The sequence below is a fragment of the Vigna umbellata genome, chromosome 5, assembly GCF_029865625.1.
Source record: "Vigna umbellata cultivar VRB3 chromosome 5, Vumbellata_1.0, whole genome shotgun sequence".
NCBI classification, from domain to species: domain Eukaryota; kingdom Viridiplantae; phylum Streptophyta; class Magnoliopsida; order Fabales; family Fabaceae; genus Vigna; species Vigna umbellata.
The window spans coordinates 14871658-14891527 of NC_142169.1; the positions used below are offsets into that span (position 1 = coordinate 14871658).

General features: G+C 33.7%; 2 protein-coding genes and 1 long non-coding RNA gene across 3 annotated transcripts; 1 reads left to right on the forward strand and 2 right to left on the reverse strand.

Annotated features, from left to right (window-relative positions):
* Positions 1-2638: 2638 nt before the first annotated feature.
* LOC148197788 (uncharacterized) lies at positions 2639-6300 on the reverse strand. The gene is made up of 6 exons (XR_015786494.1): positions 6193-6300; positions 5938-6092; positions 5700-5795; positions 5103-5173; positions 4371-4472; positions 2639-2895 (listed from the first exon to the last, which is right to left on the reverse strand). It is a non-coding gene; the product is annotated as an uncharacterized LOC148197788 (long non-coding RNA).
* Positions 6301-7738: 1438 nt separating this feature from the next.
* Positions 7739-10192, reverse strand: LOC148197789 (translocon-associated protein beta (TRAPB) family protein). The gene is made up of 5 exons (XM_088115055.1): positions 9956-10192; positions 8927-9025; positions 8701-8809; positions 8421-8618; positions 7739-8082 (listed from the first exon to the last, which is right to left on the reverse strand). The coding sequence occupies exons 1-4, from the start codon at positions 10135-10137 to the stop codon at positions 8526-8528; spliced, it is 483 nt and encodes a 160-aa protein (XP_087971181.1). The 5' UTR covers positions 10138-10192; the 3' UTR covers positions 7739-8082; positions 8421-8525.
* Positions 10193-15016: 4824 nt separating this feature from the next.
* On the forward strand, positions 15017-18802 carry LOC148197790 (zinc finger protein CONSTANS-LIKE 14-like). The gene is made up of 4 exons (XM_088115080.1): positions 15017-15823; positions 16872-17015; positions 17908-18167; positions 18494-18802. Exons 1-4 carry the CDS (start codon positions 15212-15214, stop codon positions 18594-18596), a joined length of 1119 nt encoding a protein of 372 aa, XP_087971206.1. The 5' UTR covers positions 15017-15211; the 3' UTR covers positions 18597-18802.
* Positions 18803-19870: the final 1068 nt, after the last annotated feature.

Sequence of the window (19870 nt, forward strand, 5' to 3'; positions counted from 1 at the left end):
CTTTTACTATGTTTGAGCGATTAGGGTTTCGCGACGACACAAGAATAAAATTTAATGTGTGCATATGCTTTGTTTTGTTATATCTAGCAATATAACCTACATATTGTGATGTTGCTCCTTTTTCTTCTAATATTGATGAGAAACTGAAACCTGTATATGTTGTTTTTCCTCGCAAATCTTATTTTCAGTTTCCATACATTATCCCGTATTAGGAAGATTTTCTTTGGAAAAGGAAATTTGGAATTCATAATATTACTACTTAGGTCAACTACTGCTTGAACAACTTTAAACAATACAAAAATACTCATGTAATAGGTTACACAACCTCAAGTAATAGGTTACACAGCCTCAAGTAGATCAATCTCCTAAGATGTGTCATGAATCATCCATGTCTAACACTTCCTTACACATGGCTAAATTGCACAACTGTGCAATTCCTTTAAAAAAAAGGCATTGTGTTCAGCAGCAGGTCAATTAGTCCTAACTAGATTAGTTTTCACAAGTTTGTTTTCAAGGGTTAGGAAGTAAAATCTTGCAGGTTGTGAAGAAGGGTGATACTATTTTTATTGGTCAATACCTGTATATTAATATCGTAAGTTTTTTAATAATTTATTTGTTGTGTATACATAACTGATTTTACTAAGTTCCTTAGGACTCATTTCAATATATTTAACTTTATACAGTGGTTGAGACATATTCAAGGTTGTAGGGAACACATATCGTCTCTAGAAAGAAGTTACAGTTCATTGCACCAACTATAAGTAGTTAATCTTTCAAACTATAAATATAATTATAAATTTTATGATACTTTATAAATTTAACTTGTAATGCTCACGTCAATCGGGAAGCATGCTAATGTTATCTCATGAGGCACATGCAGAAAATTATATCCGCCAATGTCTTTGACTCATGGAATTTGGTAACGTGAACATTTTACAATTAAGATCTTAAGCCATTAATATTATAACTTGACTCAAACTATTCATTGTGTAGATATTTGATGACACGTCTCCAATGGAGTAACATGTCATAAAGATGTTCGGAAGCAATGGCTGCATTTCTTTTAACCATTTGTAAATGTTTAGATGTTTTAATATTACATTTTGAGTTTAAGAACTATTTTATGTGTAACTAACTATGTTAGGTAAATATATTTAGGAACTTTGTTAGGTAAATATTACATTTTGATATGTTAATAGAAATAATATTGATTATTTTGCTTGTTATTGATTATTTAGACTATATTCTGTGATTGAATTTTATGCAGGTCTGGATATGAATAGTAGCACAAACAAATCAAATATTTTTTTAAAAAACTTCACTTTTTATACCACTTAAAGTCATAACAAGTATAAAAAAATTATTTTTTTAAACTAGTTATAACACAACCAAATATAAAAGTCAGACTTTTTTATACCTGTTCTAGCACAAGCAGGTGTAAAAAGTGAGACTCTTTTTATACCTGATCCAAGATTATCAGTGTGACTATCAGACTTTTATACCTGTTACAGACAAAACTAGTGTAAAAGTTTAAACATTTTATAGCGGTTCTAGAACCGGTGTAAAAAATCGAAAACTTTCTATATAAGTTACGAATTTAATTCTTTTATGTCAATATTATTGTTATTTGGTTGCATTATATAAATAATGTTGATGCAAATATTCAATTTTTAATGTTTGAGTGATGGATATAATTTTAAATAAATTAGAAAGTAGTCAACATCTTTGATTGATTAATATTTATAACAATATAATAAACATTAGTTGTAATTAATTATATGTGATTTGATGAATTTTACTAACAAAAACTTTCTTACATATATATGATTGATTATGTTAAAATATTAGATTATAGTTCTTAAATTACCTAGAGGAATTAAGAAAGGGAACATAATTTAGTAGTTTTATCATTTTGTTATGAGTCTAATTAAGTACAATTTTAGCCTAGAGGCAAGTTTTACTTCACCAAATTCATTAATTAAGACATGCTTACATTGGTAAAGCGTGAAATTTATTATAGAATTATATTATGATAATGAGCATGCATGACATGTATTTTAAAATTTACAATTTCTTAATATATGAATATTTCCATTATTAAGTGTGGTATTCTCAAACTGAAAGGTGATAATTATAAAATTTGGAAGGAGAAAGTTCTTCTCAATTTGGATTGGAGGGACATTAATTATGCTATTAAAAAAACCAGAACCACTGGTTATTACTAAGACCAAACACCGTATGTTATTGATCATCTTTATGAGAAGGGGAGAGATCAAATTGTCTCTCTAACATAAAAGACCAACATTTATACTAGAATTTGGTGTTTTGTTGATTAGCATGACAATGTAAGATATTTACTAAAGATTATTTATTCTAACTTAAGAATATTGATAAATTAGTGTAAATTAGAGACGGAACTGAAAAGGAAAAGAAAAATAAAGAACTGTGACTCTTCAAACTTTTCAAAATTTACTTATATATTTTAATTTTTATAACAAAATGTAGTTGAATAGTATTTTCGATCTTTAAATGTTACAACAACTTCTTATTAATCCTTAAATACATTTAAACTAAAAATTGGTACCTTAAATATTAGTGTCAATTTTTTATGTAACATCCCAAAAATATAGATGCCAACTATATTCAACATTTACAATATAATAGAACAATTACAGGAAATAAAGTTTAACTTACAGTTATCCTAAAATAACCATAAATTAAAAACTTTACAGAAAACAATACAAGTACACCCCAAAAGGCTTACCGATCGGTCAAAACAGAAGGTCTTGACCAAACGGTCATACACTAATACAAAAGGATTACAAGACCGAACGGTCTTGCTCTTAAAGTACCTTCTTCTTCTTTCAGCGCCTGCTCCGGAATCTTCTGCACACTCTACTCACACCCAAAGGGTGATCATTGCAAGGACAAGGATGACCGAACGGACAACATGACAAGACAGGAAAATAAGGGTAAGCTAATGTAATTTAATTGAATATGTTAACATAAAATTCAGATACCCACATAATACAATTATACATATACAGAAATCATAAAAGCATGTTATAACCGACCACTTTACACTGACTGTTCGGACTAGTATGAATATGAGCTATGGTCGTTCATGCACTCGTGGGTGGTAACCTAGAAAACCATCAGTATTACCGTAGCATGGAAAAACCTTTGAGCTTGCCACACGAGGTTAACCCGTTATACCTCACCTTAGGTCAAGGTAATACATACCGCCCAGGTTAGGGTCTCCTGCTATTCTCACCACATGCATCACCATTCTCTACTTGAGACTCAGTAACCATTAGAATTTCAGGATGAACGCCAATACTAAGCTTTCCCTATTCATACTTTTACCACAATACAATCAATCACTAAGACATTCCTCCTTGGAATTCTCTTTTAGATCCATAATACAATTTTCACATCATATTTTCTCATCCCATCACAATTATCCTATCATAACTTGATACCATCACACTTTCACATTACAGTAGAATTATGACCATTCCTCATCCATCACATCTTTAACTAATTTCAAACCAAACATTAAATCAACATCACCATGGAGCATAACTGGCTTGGAAAATATCAACAATTATTATAAACAAAACTTGATGGTAGAACACCTCCAATATGCGAATCTGACCGTACAGGATATGGTTTCCCTAAGATGAACCTGACTGAATAGGATATTGTTTCCCTATGGTGACATGACCTGAGCCGAACGCTATTAGTTTGATCTGAGTACTATTAAATTAGACCGAACACTTATTGATTAATGTCGACCACTACTAAACCATACCGAACACTATTATCTTAGACTAATCACTATAGGTTTAGGCCGAACACTGAGAGCTTATACCGAACGTTATAACCAGGCTAAACACTTTAGATGAACCAAATACTTATTGTGAGACAGATCATTTTCTTATTATTCAAAGAATATAACTGAACGACATTTACTAGACAGAATCCAAATAATTGGCTGAATGCTATAGAACATCTGTAATTGGACATAATCAAATACTAAAGCTTATAACCAAAAATCTAAGAACATAGACTGAACAGTACGAGCTTAGACCGAACAATCTGATTTTCAATTTCAATTACATAATTTGCAAATATGAAGAAACCGAGTGCTTAGTGCATCACCGAGCACTACTAAGATCGAGTGCTGACATCTGGCCGAGCACTACCAAGACAGTTCAAGACCGAGCGATCAATAACAGTTATAACCTATGACAAATCGAACGTCTTTTACAAACGAAATCTACTTTAATGTTGTATATTTGTGCGATGTTTTGCATTCTTTTAATATTCCAGAATTCAAGTGACAAGTGAGAAAAGAGGAGGAAAACCTTCTAAAGATGCGACAACTCCGTTGAAATTTTTCACCACCAATTTGTACAGATCCTCCCCAGACCAGATGAGATATAGCCTCACATAGCTCGCAATAAACCCTGCACACCACAACATTTATATTATACTTTGAATGATTAATAAACAAAGTATTTGCATATAACAACCCACAATTCACAACAATAGAGAAACTCTTTATAGGACCTATAATGAACTCTAGAAACTGCTCTTAAGAGATCATCCGGCATAGTAAAAGATATTTTTAAAGATAAAATGAAGATATTATAAAGACATTTCCTAGGTGTTCTAACAGACCTTACATTCATTCTCATTCCCAAAAACTGTAAATGAGTACTTAAAACTTGGTATGAAGAGGCTGGATAAACATGAAGTTCAGAAAATATGTCAATAAATCTCTTCCAGAGATGAACACATCCTAACAGTAAGAAAGAAGTTTATGTTTGTATCCAAACTAGTAGAAAACAAATACTTCTAGATGTAATCATAAATGAGAAGATCAATCATTTGAAACACTAATCAAATTATACTCTAAATCCTAAGCAACTTCTGAAACAAAATCTGAAACACAACATTTGGCATCAGATAACATGCTTGAGTTACATATCACATAAAAAGCCAGAGTCTGACATCATACATTATGTTTACAAAAGAGTAAACTGATATCAAACCAAAGTAAGAAGAGAAACCAAAACCAACAATTAAACACTTACAGATTCAATATGCCCAGTCAATGAGTGTACTAAGCTTCCGTCATATGCATTCCAAACACAAATTCTGCAATCTGCAAGAATATCATGCAACCAGATAAAATAACAATCTCCTAGCTTCAAATCATGAAAGAAGATTACAATGACTGCAGCATTATCGTGACACTTGCACAAGAGTTGTATGATACCAAGAACAATGCTTAAGTAATTAAGGGTTTGCTTAGTAAAGAAAATGATTTTACATTTTCATCACTTGTCCTATTACTCATAACAAGAGAACCTAGTTGTTTTCAAACATTTGCACGTTAAAGGATGAAAACACCGAAAAGTTGTTTTCACTCTTTCCTCTTCAAATCAAATATCTAAACACAAAAAATAACTTAAAAACAATGTGATGGTTATGAAACCAAGCAAGCCGCAGCTAATCATAAAGTGATTTCAGATACTGAAACAGGTGAGAACTTGTCCAATGAAAAGAAAAGGCTAAATACTTTGTTTATTAACAAGCAGCTCTGACTTTCGTTCACCAATACATTACTCAAATATTAACTTTTTATATATCTTATCATCTTGCAACTTCCTCCGTAGATAAAGTCTCACCATCAGCCGTATGGATGGCGTGACAGATTTTCTCTTATCCTTGTCAAGCCTTGAGAGGACCTCACACTCAAGACGATGCAGCTTCCACTCTGACCTCTGAACAACATTAAAAAACACAACGAAAGTTACACTGCTAGAGCAAATAAATTATTAACCCCATTAGCATTATTTAGAATCAAACTTTGTAGGAACTGAACCTATCAGTGAAAGGAGAAGAGATTATGAAGAAGAACAAGACCTGACATGCGGTTCCACAATAGTATGAAACATGGCAACATAAGCATCTTCTAAGGACATCAGATGTAATGAAACATCCATCACACCTTTTGGGGGTGGAAAGTGAGGAGTTGTTTGGAACACAAATGTAAGGTTCTTGGCCTATAATCACATCCCCTGCAACATCAGCGACGCATTTGACATTGATTAAACTCATTCAACTCACAAACAAATAATGAATGAAGCGAGAAAAAGTGATGGAACTAGAGTGAGAGACCTGGATAGAAACTCCTTGAAGCGAAAAGAGAATGACCCTTTTCTGGGACGGTGGAAACGGATAGAAACTGGATAGAAACAAGTATACTACACTTGTTTATTCATTCTCATTCTTCGAAAAAAAAAGTTTTCTATAATTTTGAAAAGATTCACATATGACAGAGCAAAATACCTGGATGAGCAGATAGATGGTAACTAGTCCTTGTAGAGAAAAAAATGAACTTGATAAAAGAATTAGTTGTTGAAAAAAGTCTTTAATCAATCATTTTTCTCACTAGTGCTATCCAATAGTAAAGAAGATGAAAATCAACTCTAAAATCTTTGAAAAGAATCAGAAAAGGTTTAGAAAAAATAATTTAGAGAAAAAGTAAAGTTTTAAAAATGAATAACTAAATAGTTCAACTTCCAATTGATATATTCAACATAAAATAAAATTTTAACTCTTATTATATTTTAAAATAAAAATTAAAACTGGATCTCTCCCTTTGGTATAAAAAAATGAAATAAAGGAGTTACCAAAATAGAAAATAATGAAAAAAATGAAAACGAGTAAAAAAGAGAAAACTTTCAATTTGATTTATTTATTATTAATATATTTTAAAAAAATTATTTATTTTTATAATTTTAAAACCAAAAAAATAGTTCCATCTCCTATTTAGGGGAAATTTTTGAACTAGGACAACGTTAAAAAACCATTATAATATTAATTATGTTAGGCTAGTATCATGTCTTTCTTTGCTTTTCTTGACATCATCACGAGGAAAAGAAAAATTGATCCCTCCTTGGATTTCGATGTTTTCGCTCTTCCATCCTATTAAAACCCACCGTAAGGGTAACGAAGTTCTTGTGGCATTATGATTTATTCTAATTGGCGAAAAGATGGTACGAAATGTAATTGTCCAATACCAAAATATGCTTCTCAGCCATTGTAAACTTGTAATGATCGATTTAACTTACATTTTTCCACCAGTTAATAGACTCTTTCAATTGAATCTAAGTTTTAGCCCTACTTCGTGAAATGCATAGTGGGGCAAAAAGTAGTCAATCAAAAACTTGTATTCCACAATCAAAATGCTTCAGGGAGTATCTGTCTCCAAGAAAAATGGATGCTTTTTCATGAAATAATATTTGCAACACAGCGTTTATTTCAAGTTTTCTTACATCAGGATTTACTGTGCAGTCAACAGAATTAAAGACGATCATATCGGTTGCAAGAGTAGGAAAAACATTATTTATTTTAACCTTGTCATATCAGAGAATATGCAAACCCTTCGGAAAATAGCAAAAACCAAACTTCAGAGTTCAAACAATACGTAACAAGAGTGTAAATAAAGTCACAAGGTCTCTGTCATACCCATACCTCATTTTAATGGTGATTATACTTGGATCATTATATAATCAAAACTCAGCTACCATGAAAGGAGTAATCATAAAGACCTACAATTTTACCATGACCTAGATTTGGTAAAGGGTCAAGTAATTTACCATGAAAATTGAACTTGAAAAGGTCATCAGAATATAAAGTTAAAAGCAAAATAGGTGGGAGATCAGGTAATTTAAACACTTTAGCTAGCTAAAAGTACATTCCGTCCAGTGAGAACCAAAAACATCTGTTTAGGCTATGCCGTCAAGAAATTAAGTTTTTCTTCTCTCACTAACTCATTTAACCATATATTCAAAAAAGTCTAACAACCAGGTAAAAACTGACCGCAGTCAGAATATCATGATCTAGCCTCCCAAGTGTCTGATTGCAAATGCACTAATTTGCCAATCATTAACGCTTCTTCTTGCTTCCTTTTGTGCTGGATTTTGATGGAGTAGCTACCAAGTATACAAACAGCACCACGATTGTGACCACTGAGATTAGAGATCCATACTTAGCCAGCAACCTCTGTGGACAATAACAGTTTCACATTAAGCAATAACTTAAAAGATTGTTTTCTAGATGAATCACACATTTATCATTCAAGAAAGTGATTGAGGTGAATTTCATTGAAAATATATTAAAGACTGCTTAATCCAGGGAGACAAATGCACGACTAAGCAACAAGCCAAAAACAGATAAACTTTATGCTGTGCTGTAAATGGATACAATTGATCGAATCAGTCATCATGCCTGACCAGTAACATGCAAAATGAACTACCAAAATAGGTATCTCTCGTGCTAACTAATGTCCTTTGCATAATTTTGAACTGCAATTATAGAGAGATTAGGATAAGTGTCCATACCTTAGCCTGAGATACCAGCGGTCCAACCATGTCATAGTATCCGAAACAAAAGGTAACACATCAGTCAACAGAAGCAATTGATATTGATTCATGTAATTGTGAAGTTCAAGAATATAGGAAACATACCCATTCAAACTTCTTCTCGGGTGGTCTATCAGCAAGAACATCTAAAGGCAATATGGGAGTTGAATAGGCCTCCTGATAGAAAAAAAGTATTATAATAAGAAAAATGTTTCTTTCAAAAAAATAAAAATAGACAACAATTACAACAGATATTAACCTGCAAAGCAGCCTTTGTGGGAACACGGAACTTTATGACAGCTGGTTCACCGGCAAATAACCCCTTGGATTTTGCCTCCAACTCAAATGTGTGAGAAAGGATGCCACCACTGAAGTGTGCGTATTCATTTGTAAAAGAATATGGAAAAAAGAAGCAGCAGAGCAAAATCAAGAGGAGGTAAACTCAAGTAATAAAAGAAGTTACAGAACAAACAAAGGAAACTCACGCATCAAGCCTTTCCCATGACTTTGAAGTGGTGCCGGTAACTATTTCAAAGGCATCACTTGGCCAGCTATCGTCCGTTAAACTCACATCATATGCCGTCCTTTGAAACAGCAGAATAAAACAGATAAGTAAAATTCAGCAGCAAACATAGATTACAAAGATACCATAAAATATGTTGTTCATTAAGACAATCCTAAATTCAACAACTCAACGAGTGGACAAGGAATTGCAATTTACAACAAGGTCCATTTTAAATAAACATGACCCATCTCATGGATTGACACCATTTTCTACTAACCTACCATTGTCCACGACAGACACTAAACCCAATCCTATAAAATACAAGAAATTTCACGTCAAGGCAGCAAACCAATGGTGTGTTTGATTTCACATTTTAGCGTTCATTCTCATCACTATTTCAGTGTTCATTCACATTCTTTGACCTCAAATTGAAAGGTGCCGTCATATCCATCGCACACTAAGCAATACAGCATGAACTCATTTTGAGAACACAAGCTCATAAAATTACAGATAGCACCACCGAAAACCCTAATCAAACCACCAAATCGCAGTTTTTTTTTTACATCAAATTAAGCATAATCAAAGTGTACAGGAACTCCCCATTTCGTCAACAATCAGATAAAAAACATAAGAGCAAAATCACTCTTCCTTCCACTTACCAACTCATACATGCAAAAGTGGAGTACCACATATACTTAGAAAATTGCTTATAAATAAAAAGTCTCCAACTTTAATCACACAATGCTTCATCTAAGCTGATCAAACATAACCTTTCTCCTTAAATTACCATACCGCAACCCCAAGATCCAGCTAAAATATATAATTTTTACAAACATTCGTCAGCAGCCAAGTAGCACAGACACGATCGAACAGATATTCACGAAATTAAAATTCCATAAACTCTAATTCAGGCATGAACGACCGCATGCATGAAAAGGGCAATTGGGATCTCACACAATGAAAATTAAAAATTGGTAAAAAGGAAAATTGGTGGTAGATCGGAGCGTACGAGGTTCCTTGGTTGTAGATGTCGATGGAAACAGAGACCCTTTCCGCACCAGACTTGAGTCTGTTGAGGGAGGCCTTCTTGTGCGCGACAATGAAGGGAACGTCAGAGGAAGCGTGTGAACACAGCAACAAAGAAGCTAAAAGCGCAAACGCTATCAGAGTCTTCGAGATTGGATCCGCCATTAGCACAGTAGATTGGAGAGGGAGATAGAGTCAATGCGAATGAGAGAGAGACACAGGGAGAAACAGAGGACAACGTGGGAATCTTATTTTATGTGGTTTGGTTGTGTTTTGTGATCTGGGCAAGGAAAATGGGCTTTGGAAGACTAGGGTTGGTTTGGATTTATTGTTTATTTTTTTAACATTTTAATATTTCATCAGTATCTTTTATCTTTATGAAATTATAATTAAAATTTATAATAAATAAATATTTTAAATATAAAAATCAGTTCAAATTAAAATTTACAATGCATATATTCTTGTCACTTAAATAAATGTTAACGGCCAATATATCCTCTTTTTAGTTTAATCTAATAAATTGGTTTTACAAGAATATCTAATAAATTATAAAACTTTGATTTAACTTCTTGAAAAAATATTTATTTATATCTTATCTTTACTTCTTTTAAAAAAATTTAATATATTTAAAATTTATTTGATTGAGACATTTTTTTTATAAACAAATGTGATAGATAATAAGAATATTTTGTTTGAAAAATTATAACTATGTTTAGGCTTAATATTAATTTTGGTCTCTAATTTTGTTATTTGTGTTTAAAATGATCTCCTATTTTTTGAGTTATTTAGAGTTGTCTCATGTTTTATAAAAATGATTTAAGTTGGTCCCTTTTGTTGACGGTGTTAAAAATGCTAACAGCATAATGTCTACCTTAGCCAATAATGAATTATCTTTCAAATTATTCATTACGTGGCCACGTGACGTGACAATGTTTAAAGTTTTTATTTTATTTTTTATATTTTTATTTTTATTCTTCATTTTCTTCTTCACAAACCCTCCACCATAACAACCACTATCTCCCTCGCAACCCTTGAGTTTCTTCTATGTTTGGTTTTTCTTTGCAGGTGCGTCATACTCACATTAGTTTCATCATAACTTCATTTTCATCATCATGTCCAATATATAACAGACCCGAATGTCACAACCATCTTCAAATACCAACACATTCTCCATTACCATTACAATTTTACGAACCCCATAAACATCAATTCGCCATCATTTTCATCAAAATTCCAATCCCTCCCTCATTTCCAACAATTATTTATCCTCTATAAATCAAATTTTAATGAATAACCCCAATTTGGTGAAATTGGTTTTAATTTGGCGTGAGACCTCCTTCGTTCTTCCATCAACCACAAATCCTCCATTAGCTGCACCAAACCCTAAATCCCTAATTTACAGAAACCTTAATTTCCCAATTTCCAAAAAACCCTAAATTGTCAACCATGACAACCCTCGAATTTGCGAATCAATCTCGCGACTTTTTCCTCCATCAGAAACCAAATCGCACTCATAAGAACCTCGCGAGCACTGTCGTGAACCATTGTTCTCCTTCAACCTTCAAGCAACATCGTTCTCATGCAACCACCCTCTTTCACCATGAAATCACACGACGAAAAATCCCCCAAATTGCGCCGCCACCATCATCGAGCTACCTGCAATCACAAATAGACCTGCAAATTCAAACACAGAGGAACCCCAACCATTATCGCGCCTCTTATATGCTATTCAACTTGCAAGAAACCACAAAACGCAGAAAACCTCAATGTCCAAAACGTAGAAAACCCAAATTGCTTAAATGAAACAACCTAAAAACAGTCGTTAGTGTTTTTAACGTCATCACTAAAACGGATCAACTCGAACCAGTTTTACAAAGCATGGAACCACTCTGAACAACTCCAAAAATACGATGACCACTTTAAACATAACTAACAAAATTAGGGCCTAGAATTTGTATTAAGCCTTATGTTTAACATTGATTGTATTTTATTTATCTTTTATCATTAGACTTTGAAACATTATTTCAGCCCATTATTAGATCATAGGTTGCTTTGACTTTCATAGCCATATAAGGCTTAATTCTACTAGCATATGCATTAAGAAAAAAGAAATCATTTGCAAACTTTTTAGAATTTTAGTTTTTCTCCTTTTTTTTCTTTTTTTTTTCTCTTTCTTTTTTATTTTTTCTTTTCTTTCTTGGAATTAAGATAAAAAATACAAATTTATTTTTGTATCGACGATTCTTTGCTTCAAATTTTTTTCTCTAATTTTTTTGCATTCAATCTTTAATATTATTCCAGGAAAAATTACTTTTGGAGTTCAGGGATTCAAAAACACAAAATACAAATTGTAAAGCAAAATTGAAATTAGAGAAAAAAAAAACAATATTAAAGCAAAGAAAAATCAATGGAAAACTTAGTTTATATTGTTTAATCTTGATTTTGCAAATATATTCTAAGAGTTTTATTGAGAACAAATCATTTAGAGAAACTAGATTGTCTAGGAATCCATGTTTTGAAGTTTATCACACAATACTTAACGAAATATTGCTTATAGAAGTCTTGAGAAGGGAGAAGCTTGTGATTAGTGTATTTAAAGGTGCAAGCGGTTCTTTACAAGTTGATTGAGCTGGTATTTCATTCCATCGTGTGTCGAAGGAAGATGTCTTCTACTCTTATTATTTCATCATTCTTATTGTAATCTTAAACTCATTTTTAGTAGAAAAGTTAATCACTCTTTTATAGTGATTAACGACTGAACATAAAATCTTTTGATTTGAACTAGGATAAAATCATTTTTGTGATTTTCTCTATCCCTTCATCTTTTATTTATAAAGTGTTTGACGAAAGTTTGAAAAAGAAAAAACAAAGCTTTTAAAAGAACCAATTCACCCCTCCCTTCTTGGTTATTGTCTGTTATCACGCTGTTTAAACATTCCACTATGCAATACCAATTTCTACAGTTTTAAATAGCAAAGCAATAAACCATACATTTTATACTGGTTTACTCAACTTGAGCTATGCCTTGTTCTTTCTTAAGAACTCTTAAGGAGTTTCACTAATCTTTAACAAGATTACATGAGTTTTACCTCTCTAGATTTACAATAAGTATTCTTACCACTCTTGGTTCCCTAGTCAACATGACTAGTCTGAGTTTAACCACTCATGGTTTTCAAGTATTCTAACCACTTCTAGTTTCAAGTATTCTGATTACTTTTGATTTAAACCCTAGAAAACACGTTTACACAAGTGTTTTAATTCTCTTTAAAATTTACAACACAGAAAGTGTTATGAACAAAGGTACAAATGATAACTCTAAAAGAGTGGATATGAACAACACAAAGATTCTTATGATTTGCTAAGGTTTTTCTTCTCAAAAGAAATATACAATATCAAACGATATATGAGCATAAGCTTCTCTTAGCATTCACGAGTTCACTATTCTATTCTTCTTATGTTCTCTTTCTTGTCTTCTCTTCAAACTTTTTCATTTGTGGGTAATTACCGACGACCTTTTTCGTCTGTAAATCCTTCGATAATTACCGACGAAAAAGTCCATCGCTAAATCTTTCGATAATTACCGATTGAAAAGTCCCTCAGTAAATCCGTCGGTAAATACTACGATCTGGTTCATCTTCTTCCTCTTCCTTCCTCCATTTGTTTCATCTTTTTTTTTTCATTTTCACGAACTCCGCCACCAAAAAAGCATCACGCGAATAACCATCTCATTTCCAAACAATCAATCAATCAATTTATTTCAATAGTTAAAATCATAGGGAATCATCAAAGGAGGAAGAAAGATGAGATTTTTCCACAAGGTAAGGTTTTGTTCTTTGCGATTCTCGAATCTGTACGAGAAAGAAGATGTTATCAGGACCGGTGATGTTCCTAATCGCACAGATCAACTCTGCAATGGCTCACCAGAAAAGTTGAGCTCGCCGAAAAATTTGAACAGCGGACAATTGTGGGTTGCAATGATGGTGAGCCCGCGGTGGTGGAGAGCAGCGGTGATGAGACTACGTGACGATAAGGAAAACTGAGAAGGAGAAATAAGTAGTGGTGGCAAGAAGTTCCGATGACTAAACTATTGGAGGATTGCAGTGCTGGTGGGAAGAAGTATGGCACTAAGATGGTAAGGAAAAATGAGATGTTTGTCACATATATTGACACTTGCGGAATCTGGACGGGAATTTTGTTGCTCTTTTTACCGACGGATTTACCGATGACTGTTTTTGTCAGTAAGTGACACTGAATGTGAAATTTGGGCGGAAATCTTCCCACTCTTTTTATCGACGGATGTATCGAAGGATTTTTTAGCCGTATATATTACCGGCGAATTTATCGACGGATTAGTTTTTATTTAATTAATTCACATTTTAAAAAGTTAAAGAATTTTATATTTTATCTGTGACACTCTAAATTAAGATGTTACATTACTCAATTCGATTCGATTTAAGCTTGATCGTCTCAACTTTCTCTTTGACTTTTAATAATTTAAGTTAAATTTGACTGACTTAGTTTAACTTAAACACACTTTCAAAATCCAAAAAATTATTTATTTTAGCTCGAATTTAAATTTAATGAAATAAATCACACCTAAAACTAATAATATGAATTTAGATTTGAGAATGAGCCATTGGATTCAAAATAATATAAATTTATATAATTATGATTTAGATTTGAAAATTTCAATCTTTTGAACACTCTTAAATATTATATAGCTTATTTATAAGAAAAAAACAACTTTAAATATAATATTTATGAACAGATGTCTTTGTTTAACAACTTTCCGATATAATATATTTAATAATTTTACAGGAAGCACCATCCAAAGTAAAATTCTGATTTAATTTATAAAAAATGTATATTTGAAGGGAAGAAATGAAGTGTGTTGGGCCGGCCCAGTGCAGAAGAAGAGCAACGGCCGCCCCGAGCGAGGTTTCTCGGAAAGAAAAGCGCATGGAGAGAGGGAAGTTTGCAGAGGAAAGGAGGTGCAAAAAGAGGTGGAGCACGCACATGCATGAAACACACTCACTCAGTCTCACTCTTACTCACTTACACTCACACATCACATACACAGGCTAGGCCAAAAAAGTGACCAAATATCTTTCCATTCCACCTCCTTCCTGTCCCCACCATCTCTCACTTCAGATTGCGTCTCCACCTTCCCCATGCTTATCATGTGCATTTCCCATCGCTAACACAACACAACACAACCTTTCTCTCTCACTAACCAACCATGTTGCCCTGCGATTACTGTCACACCAAACCCGCCTTACTCTTCTGCCGACCCGACTCTGCCAAACTCTGTCTCCTCTGCGACCACCACGTCCACACCGCTAACGCTCTCTCCCTAAAGCACGTCCGCTTCCAGATTTGCGACACCTGCAACACCGACACCGCCACCGTCCGCTGCTCTGCCCACAATCTCATCCTCTGCCACGCCTGCGACCTCGACGCTCACGCCCACGCCCCGGCCTCCCTCCACCACCGCCACCGTCTCCTTGGCCTCTCTGGCTGCCCCTCCCTCCACCAGATTGCCACCGCCCTCGGCCTTGATCTCCGGCTGCGCCACGCCAACTGCCGCGACGAGGTCTACGAGCAGTTCCTCGAAGTCGCGCGCACGAGGAACGAGAACGAGTTTGCGCGTTCAGAGACTGAGGAATTCAGGTTGGAGTCTGAAAATGACGTCGTCGACGAGATGTTGCTGCAGCAGACGCCGTTTACGTCCTTGCTCGGGATGCCTGATTCCCAATCTGAATTCGATGCCGCCAAAACTAACGATAACGGTTACGGAGCCCAAGTTGGAGATCTTCTCTGGACTTTTGATCCCAACTATCAGCCTCCTCAGGTTTCCCATTTACCTTCCAAATTCTACAAAATGAAAAGAATAAAAATGTGTATTCAAACACATTATATAAACAGGGTGCATTGAACGCAAGGGAGTTTCCAATAACTCAAGTGATAGTCATTCACTATAAGCTACGAATTTTAAAAGGGAATTATTTTTATTAGATGTAATAAATGAGTGCATAGTTGTGCTTCATCTCAGCTTTGGGATACGGTGGAGCACGAATTATGATTCATCTTGATAAGAAAAAATGTTCATTTTTTTAACTCCTTATAAGGTAATCTTAGAATAACGGTTGATATTTAGCTTATACTTACAACAATAAGTTAATTATGTCGGCTTGCTGGTGACTAATTTTGGTCATGAAACAGAATTTGAAGCCATTTTTACGGAATCACTGAGTTATGGGTGACTTGAGACGTAGTTGTTTCATATTATTTAATGGTCTTTTAGTTTAAATCTTAATTCTAATGAATATTCCGATGGGAAACTTGGTTACATTTTTTAATCCAATTAATAGCTTAGTTTTTGTGATTTTTTTCTTTTTTTTTTTGTTGCAAATTTTATTACACAATTGCAATGTGGCATAATTGCTGCCTTCTAGTTCGAGGTAAAAGAAGGTTGCATTGTTTGTCCTTTAATTTTATGCCATTTTGCATTGTCATTTTGGTAACTATCTAACTGTTCTTTTCTTTTCACATGATTGAGGAAATCTTTGTGAGTACAAATAGCTTCCTTTTCACATTGACATCATTCCTGTTTGCGATTTATTTTATCTGATGAATAATTGTTTTGTTTTCAAACAACTGAACAAAAATGTTATTTTTTGGTAAATAAGCTAATTAGGAACACTTTAAGAAACCTCTTTGAGTTCTTATCTTTGTCCCGTAGTTTTGTCCGTTTTATGTAACACTGTATCAGTTGAATTTATTATGATGTACTGGTTCAATCAAAATCCGGCACGTTTAGAATTTTAAATATGGAAGAGTTGGCTTGGACGTGAAACGTATGCCACAGTTCGTGATTATTTTTTCGTTCTTATATGCAGGTGTGGGATTTTGAATTACAGAAATCAAGAGGTTGTGATGAACCAGGAGTAGTGACATTTGATGGTCTAGAAGTTCCAAAATTATTTCAGGATGTGCACAATATGAATTACTCGACCACTGGTGATGATATTCTATCAAGAAATGTAAGCCATTACTTGTGCTGAATGATTTTCAATTTCTGCCTTGTGTGTTTTTGAGCTTGATGTACTGCAAGTTAATGGAGTTTGCCGCCAGATTATAAAACTTTCTCGCGTGTGTCAACGGAGCTTTCTGATTTAATACATGCAATTTACAAATTACAGGCTTGTTCAAGAAGTTATAGTCTGCTGTTATTGTAATATGACAGTCATTTGATTGCAACTGTTTATGAGAGTGATGAAATGTTTTTGAATGGGTGAGTCAGTTGATTCGGGCTTTCTAAGGAGGTTGATGGAGTATGCAAATGCTCTATAGGGTTCTTTGTCTTCCAATCATTTTGAGAAATGTGTTACGTTCTGACACACCTTAATTGTTATGAACCTGTGGATTTCATTTTTGAAAGAAATCAATGTTGAAAAAGAAATTTGCAGTAGAAATGGGTTAGTAGTTTTAATCTCTGAAGATACTGACAAAACTGTGGGCCTTCATAGCTTTGATTTAGTGTACAGACTTCACATGGGGAAGGACAATAGAGGACGGAAAGATTTAATTGCTAAAGATGCAGAGTCTTCCAACTTTATTTGTCTGTATTTAAACTTTAACAGCTGCATCCATATCATTTAAAATCCGCAGATGGAATCATACTTCTCATTCCCAAGTGCCAGATGATGCGTAGAGTATATGATAGTATGTAATAACCACTATTTCCATGTTTCACATGGGTGCTTTCTACAATTTATTGTGTTATAAACTGTCACGCAATGATTGCAGTAAAGTCCCATTATGATTTGGCCTTTCTCATTCATTTCGTCAGATATTTCCATTTCATGCTTGGTTTGACCTTTATCTGTGGGGAACCAGTAAATAACAAACTATTTATGCTTACAAAAATTGCAGAACCAATCGGATCAGTCATCATCAAGCCACGCAAAGAAGAAAGAAGAAAGCAACAAGAAAGCCAGAGGTGGGTTATCATCAGAGTCCAAATTGCTAGAATCAATACCGTATAGTGACACCAACAATGTGGTAGTCATGGAGCATCTTGTGGGTGGGAATGCAAATGTTAGCACCTTAAAAGCCAGGGTTAGCGTGGAAGAGTTGGCTAAGAATAGAGGTAATGCAATGTTACGCTACAAGGAGAAGAAGAAATCTCGAAGGTATATTTCATTTTTTATATGAAGGAAATAGTGTATGTATTAACCGTCTAATGAATTTATCATCAAAATTGATATACATGTTAAGTTTCTTGACTTTAATAATTACTTTAAAAGTCATACGCACCATGATTCATTTTTGATTGACAATGTAAAAAGATCTTACGATTAAACTCTTTTAAATTTTCGCACATGTAACGAATGCAAGTGAGCATACGTACAGAAACCTGTCTAGAAGGAGATTTGTGAATATGCACTTGATTTAATTTTGTAAAAGATGGTATTAGTTTGATCTTTAGTTTGAAGTTGGTGCATCATACTTTGGGCAGGTACGATAAACACATTCGCTATGAATCAAGAAAGGCCAGGGCTGATACTAGAAAGAGGGTGAGAGGGAGATTTGTGAAGGCAAGTGATGTTCAAGCAGGATGAGTACCTTTTCAGAAACCTCATCCTAGTTCAATGCTCTTGTGTGTATACATAAGTTACACTATCAGAGAAATATGGATATATTCTAGTTTTCATAAACTCCCTGAGCATTGATTGGTTGATTGATTTGAATAATTTTTGATAGATGTTTTATTTCAATTTTTATTTGTTACATTATGTGGGAGTAAATATTTCGTGTGAGATTGTCACATTAGAGGGCGATATTGATACACCAACATTAAATCGGTGAATTAATCCTGTTAAAATTTAGTGATTGATTGAAGTATCATTCAACACATTTCTCAATCTCAGACCACATCAAAATAATCTGAAAGCTCTTGTTTAGACACGGGCAGTGAGTAATACTTTGACACTTTCAAATTTTCTCTTACTTTCGACTTATACTCTAAAAAAATATTGTTTTATTATAATATTTTATTTATATTTATATTTATTACGTTAATGTAGTTTCTTGTTTATATTATGTTAATATAATATTTTATTCATATTTACTTTTATTATGTTAATATAATATTTTATTATTAAAACCTAGTGGTGTCAAATAGACTTAAAATTAAAGATGGCATCAACCAATCCTTTTCCATTAGATATTCTTAGATATTTGTACGGAGTATTGTACATTAATCTATACACTTTTTCTCTTGCACCCTTATTTTTATTAAGTGCATTTCATACTATACTAACAGAAAAAAAGACTAATTTTGTGTTCATTTCGAGTATCAACGTGCGATGGAAAGCAATGAAAGTCGTGTTCACTTGATGGAATTTGCGAGCAAGGAACGCGATTGAATTGTGGGATGTCCATCTTTTTGGTCACTAGCTATTTTGAGAAGATTTGGAGGGATCTATAGCATAATTACTCATGTGCCCCCACATTTAAAAAATTTCCATGTCCACTGTTTCATGTTTTATATAATATTGGAAGCTAATGTTTTATATAATATTGGAAGCTAATGTTTTATATAATATTGGAAGCTGCAAGGTACTGTGCACTCACGCGAGTAACTCAGCTGTAATTTGCAGAAGAGATTCCTGAGCCTTTGCTTCAAACAGACGTTCAACAGTGAAGATTTGCGCATGCATTAGCCACAGTACACACTTTGCAATAGCTTTTGACCATGTCGAAGAAGGATTAAATAGTGGTAGGTGTGGTTGTTGTTGTGTTAATTGCAGAACCTACAAGAGCATTGTGTGGTTGTGTTAATTGAAGAAGCGAGAATAACATTGGGTTGTGCAAGTTCAGGAGCTGCAAGTGC

Excerpts from the sequence above, each read along its gene's own strand:
- LOC148197789 (XM_088115055.1), bottom strand. The coding sequence starts at position 10,137 with ATGGCGGATCCAATCTCGAAGACTCTGATAGCGTTTGCGCTTTTAGCT. Across the intron at positions 9,026-9,955 it reads ATCTACAACCAAGGAACCTC|GACGGCATATGATGTGAGTT; the intron begins GTACGCTCCGAT and ends GCTGTTTCAAAG. Across the intron at positions 8,810-8,926 it reads TCATGGGAAAGGCTTGATGC|TGGTGGCATCCTTTCTCACA; the intron begins GTGAGTTTCCTT and ends CGCACACTTCAG.
- LOC148197790 (XM_088115080.1), top strand. The coding sequence starts at position 15,212 with ATGTTGCCCTGCGATTACTGTCACACCAAACCCGCCTTACTCTTCTGC. Across the intron at positions 15,824-16,871 it reads CCAACTATCAGCCTCCTCAG|GTGTGGGATTTTGAATTACA; the intron begins GTTTCCCATTTA and ends TCTTATATGCAG. Across the intron at positions 17,016-17,907 it reads ATGATATTCTATCAAGAAAT|AACCAATCGGATCAGTCATC; the intron begins GTAAGCCATTAC and ends CAAAAATTGCAG.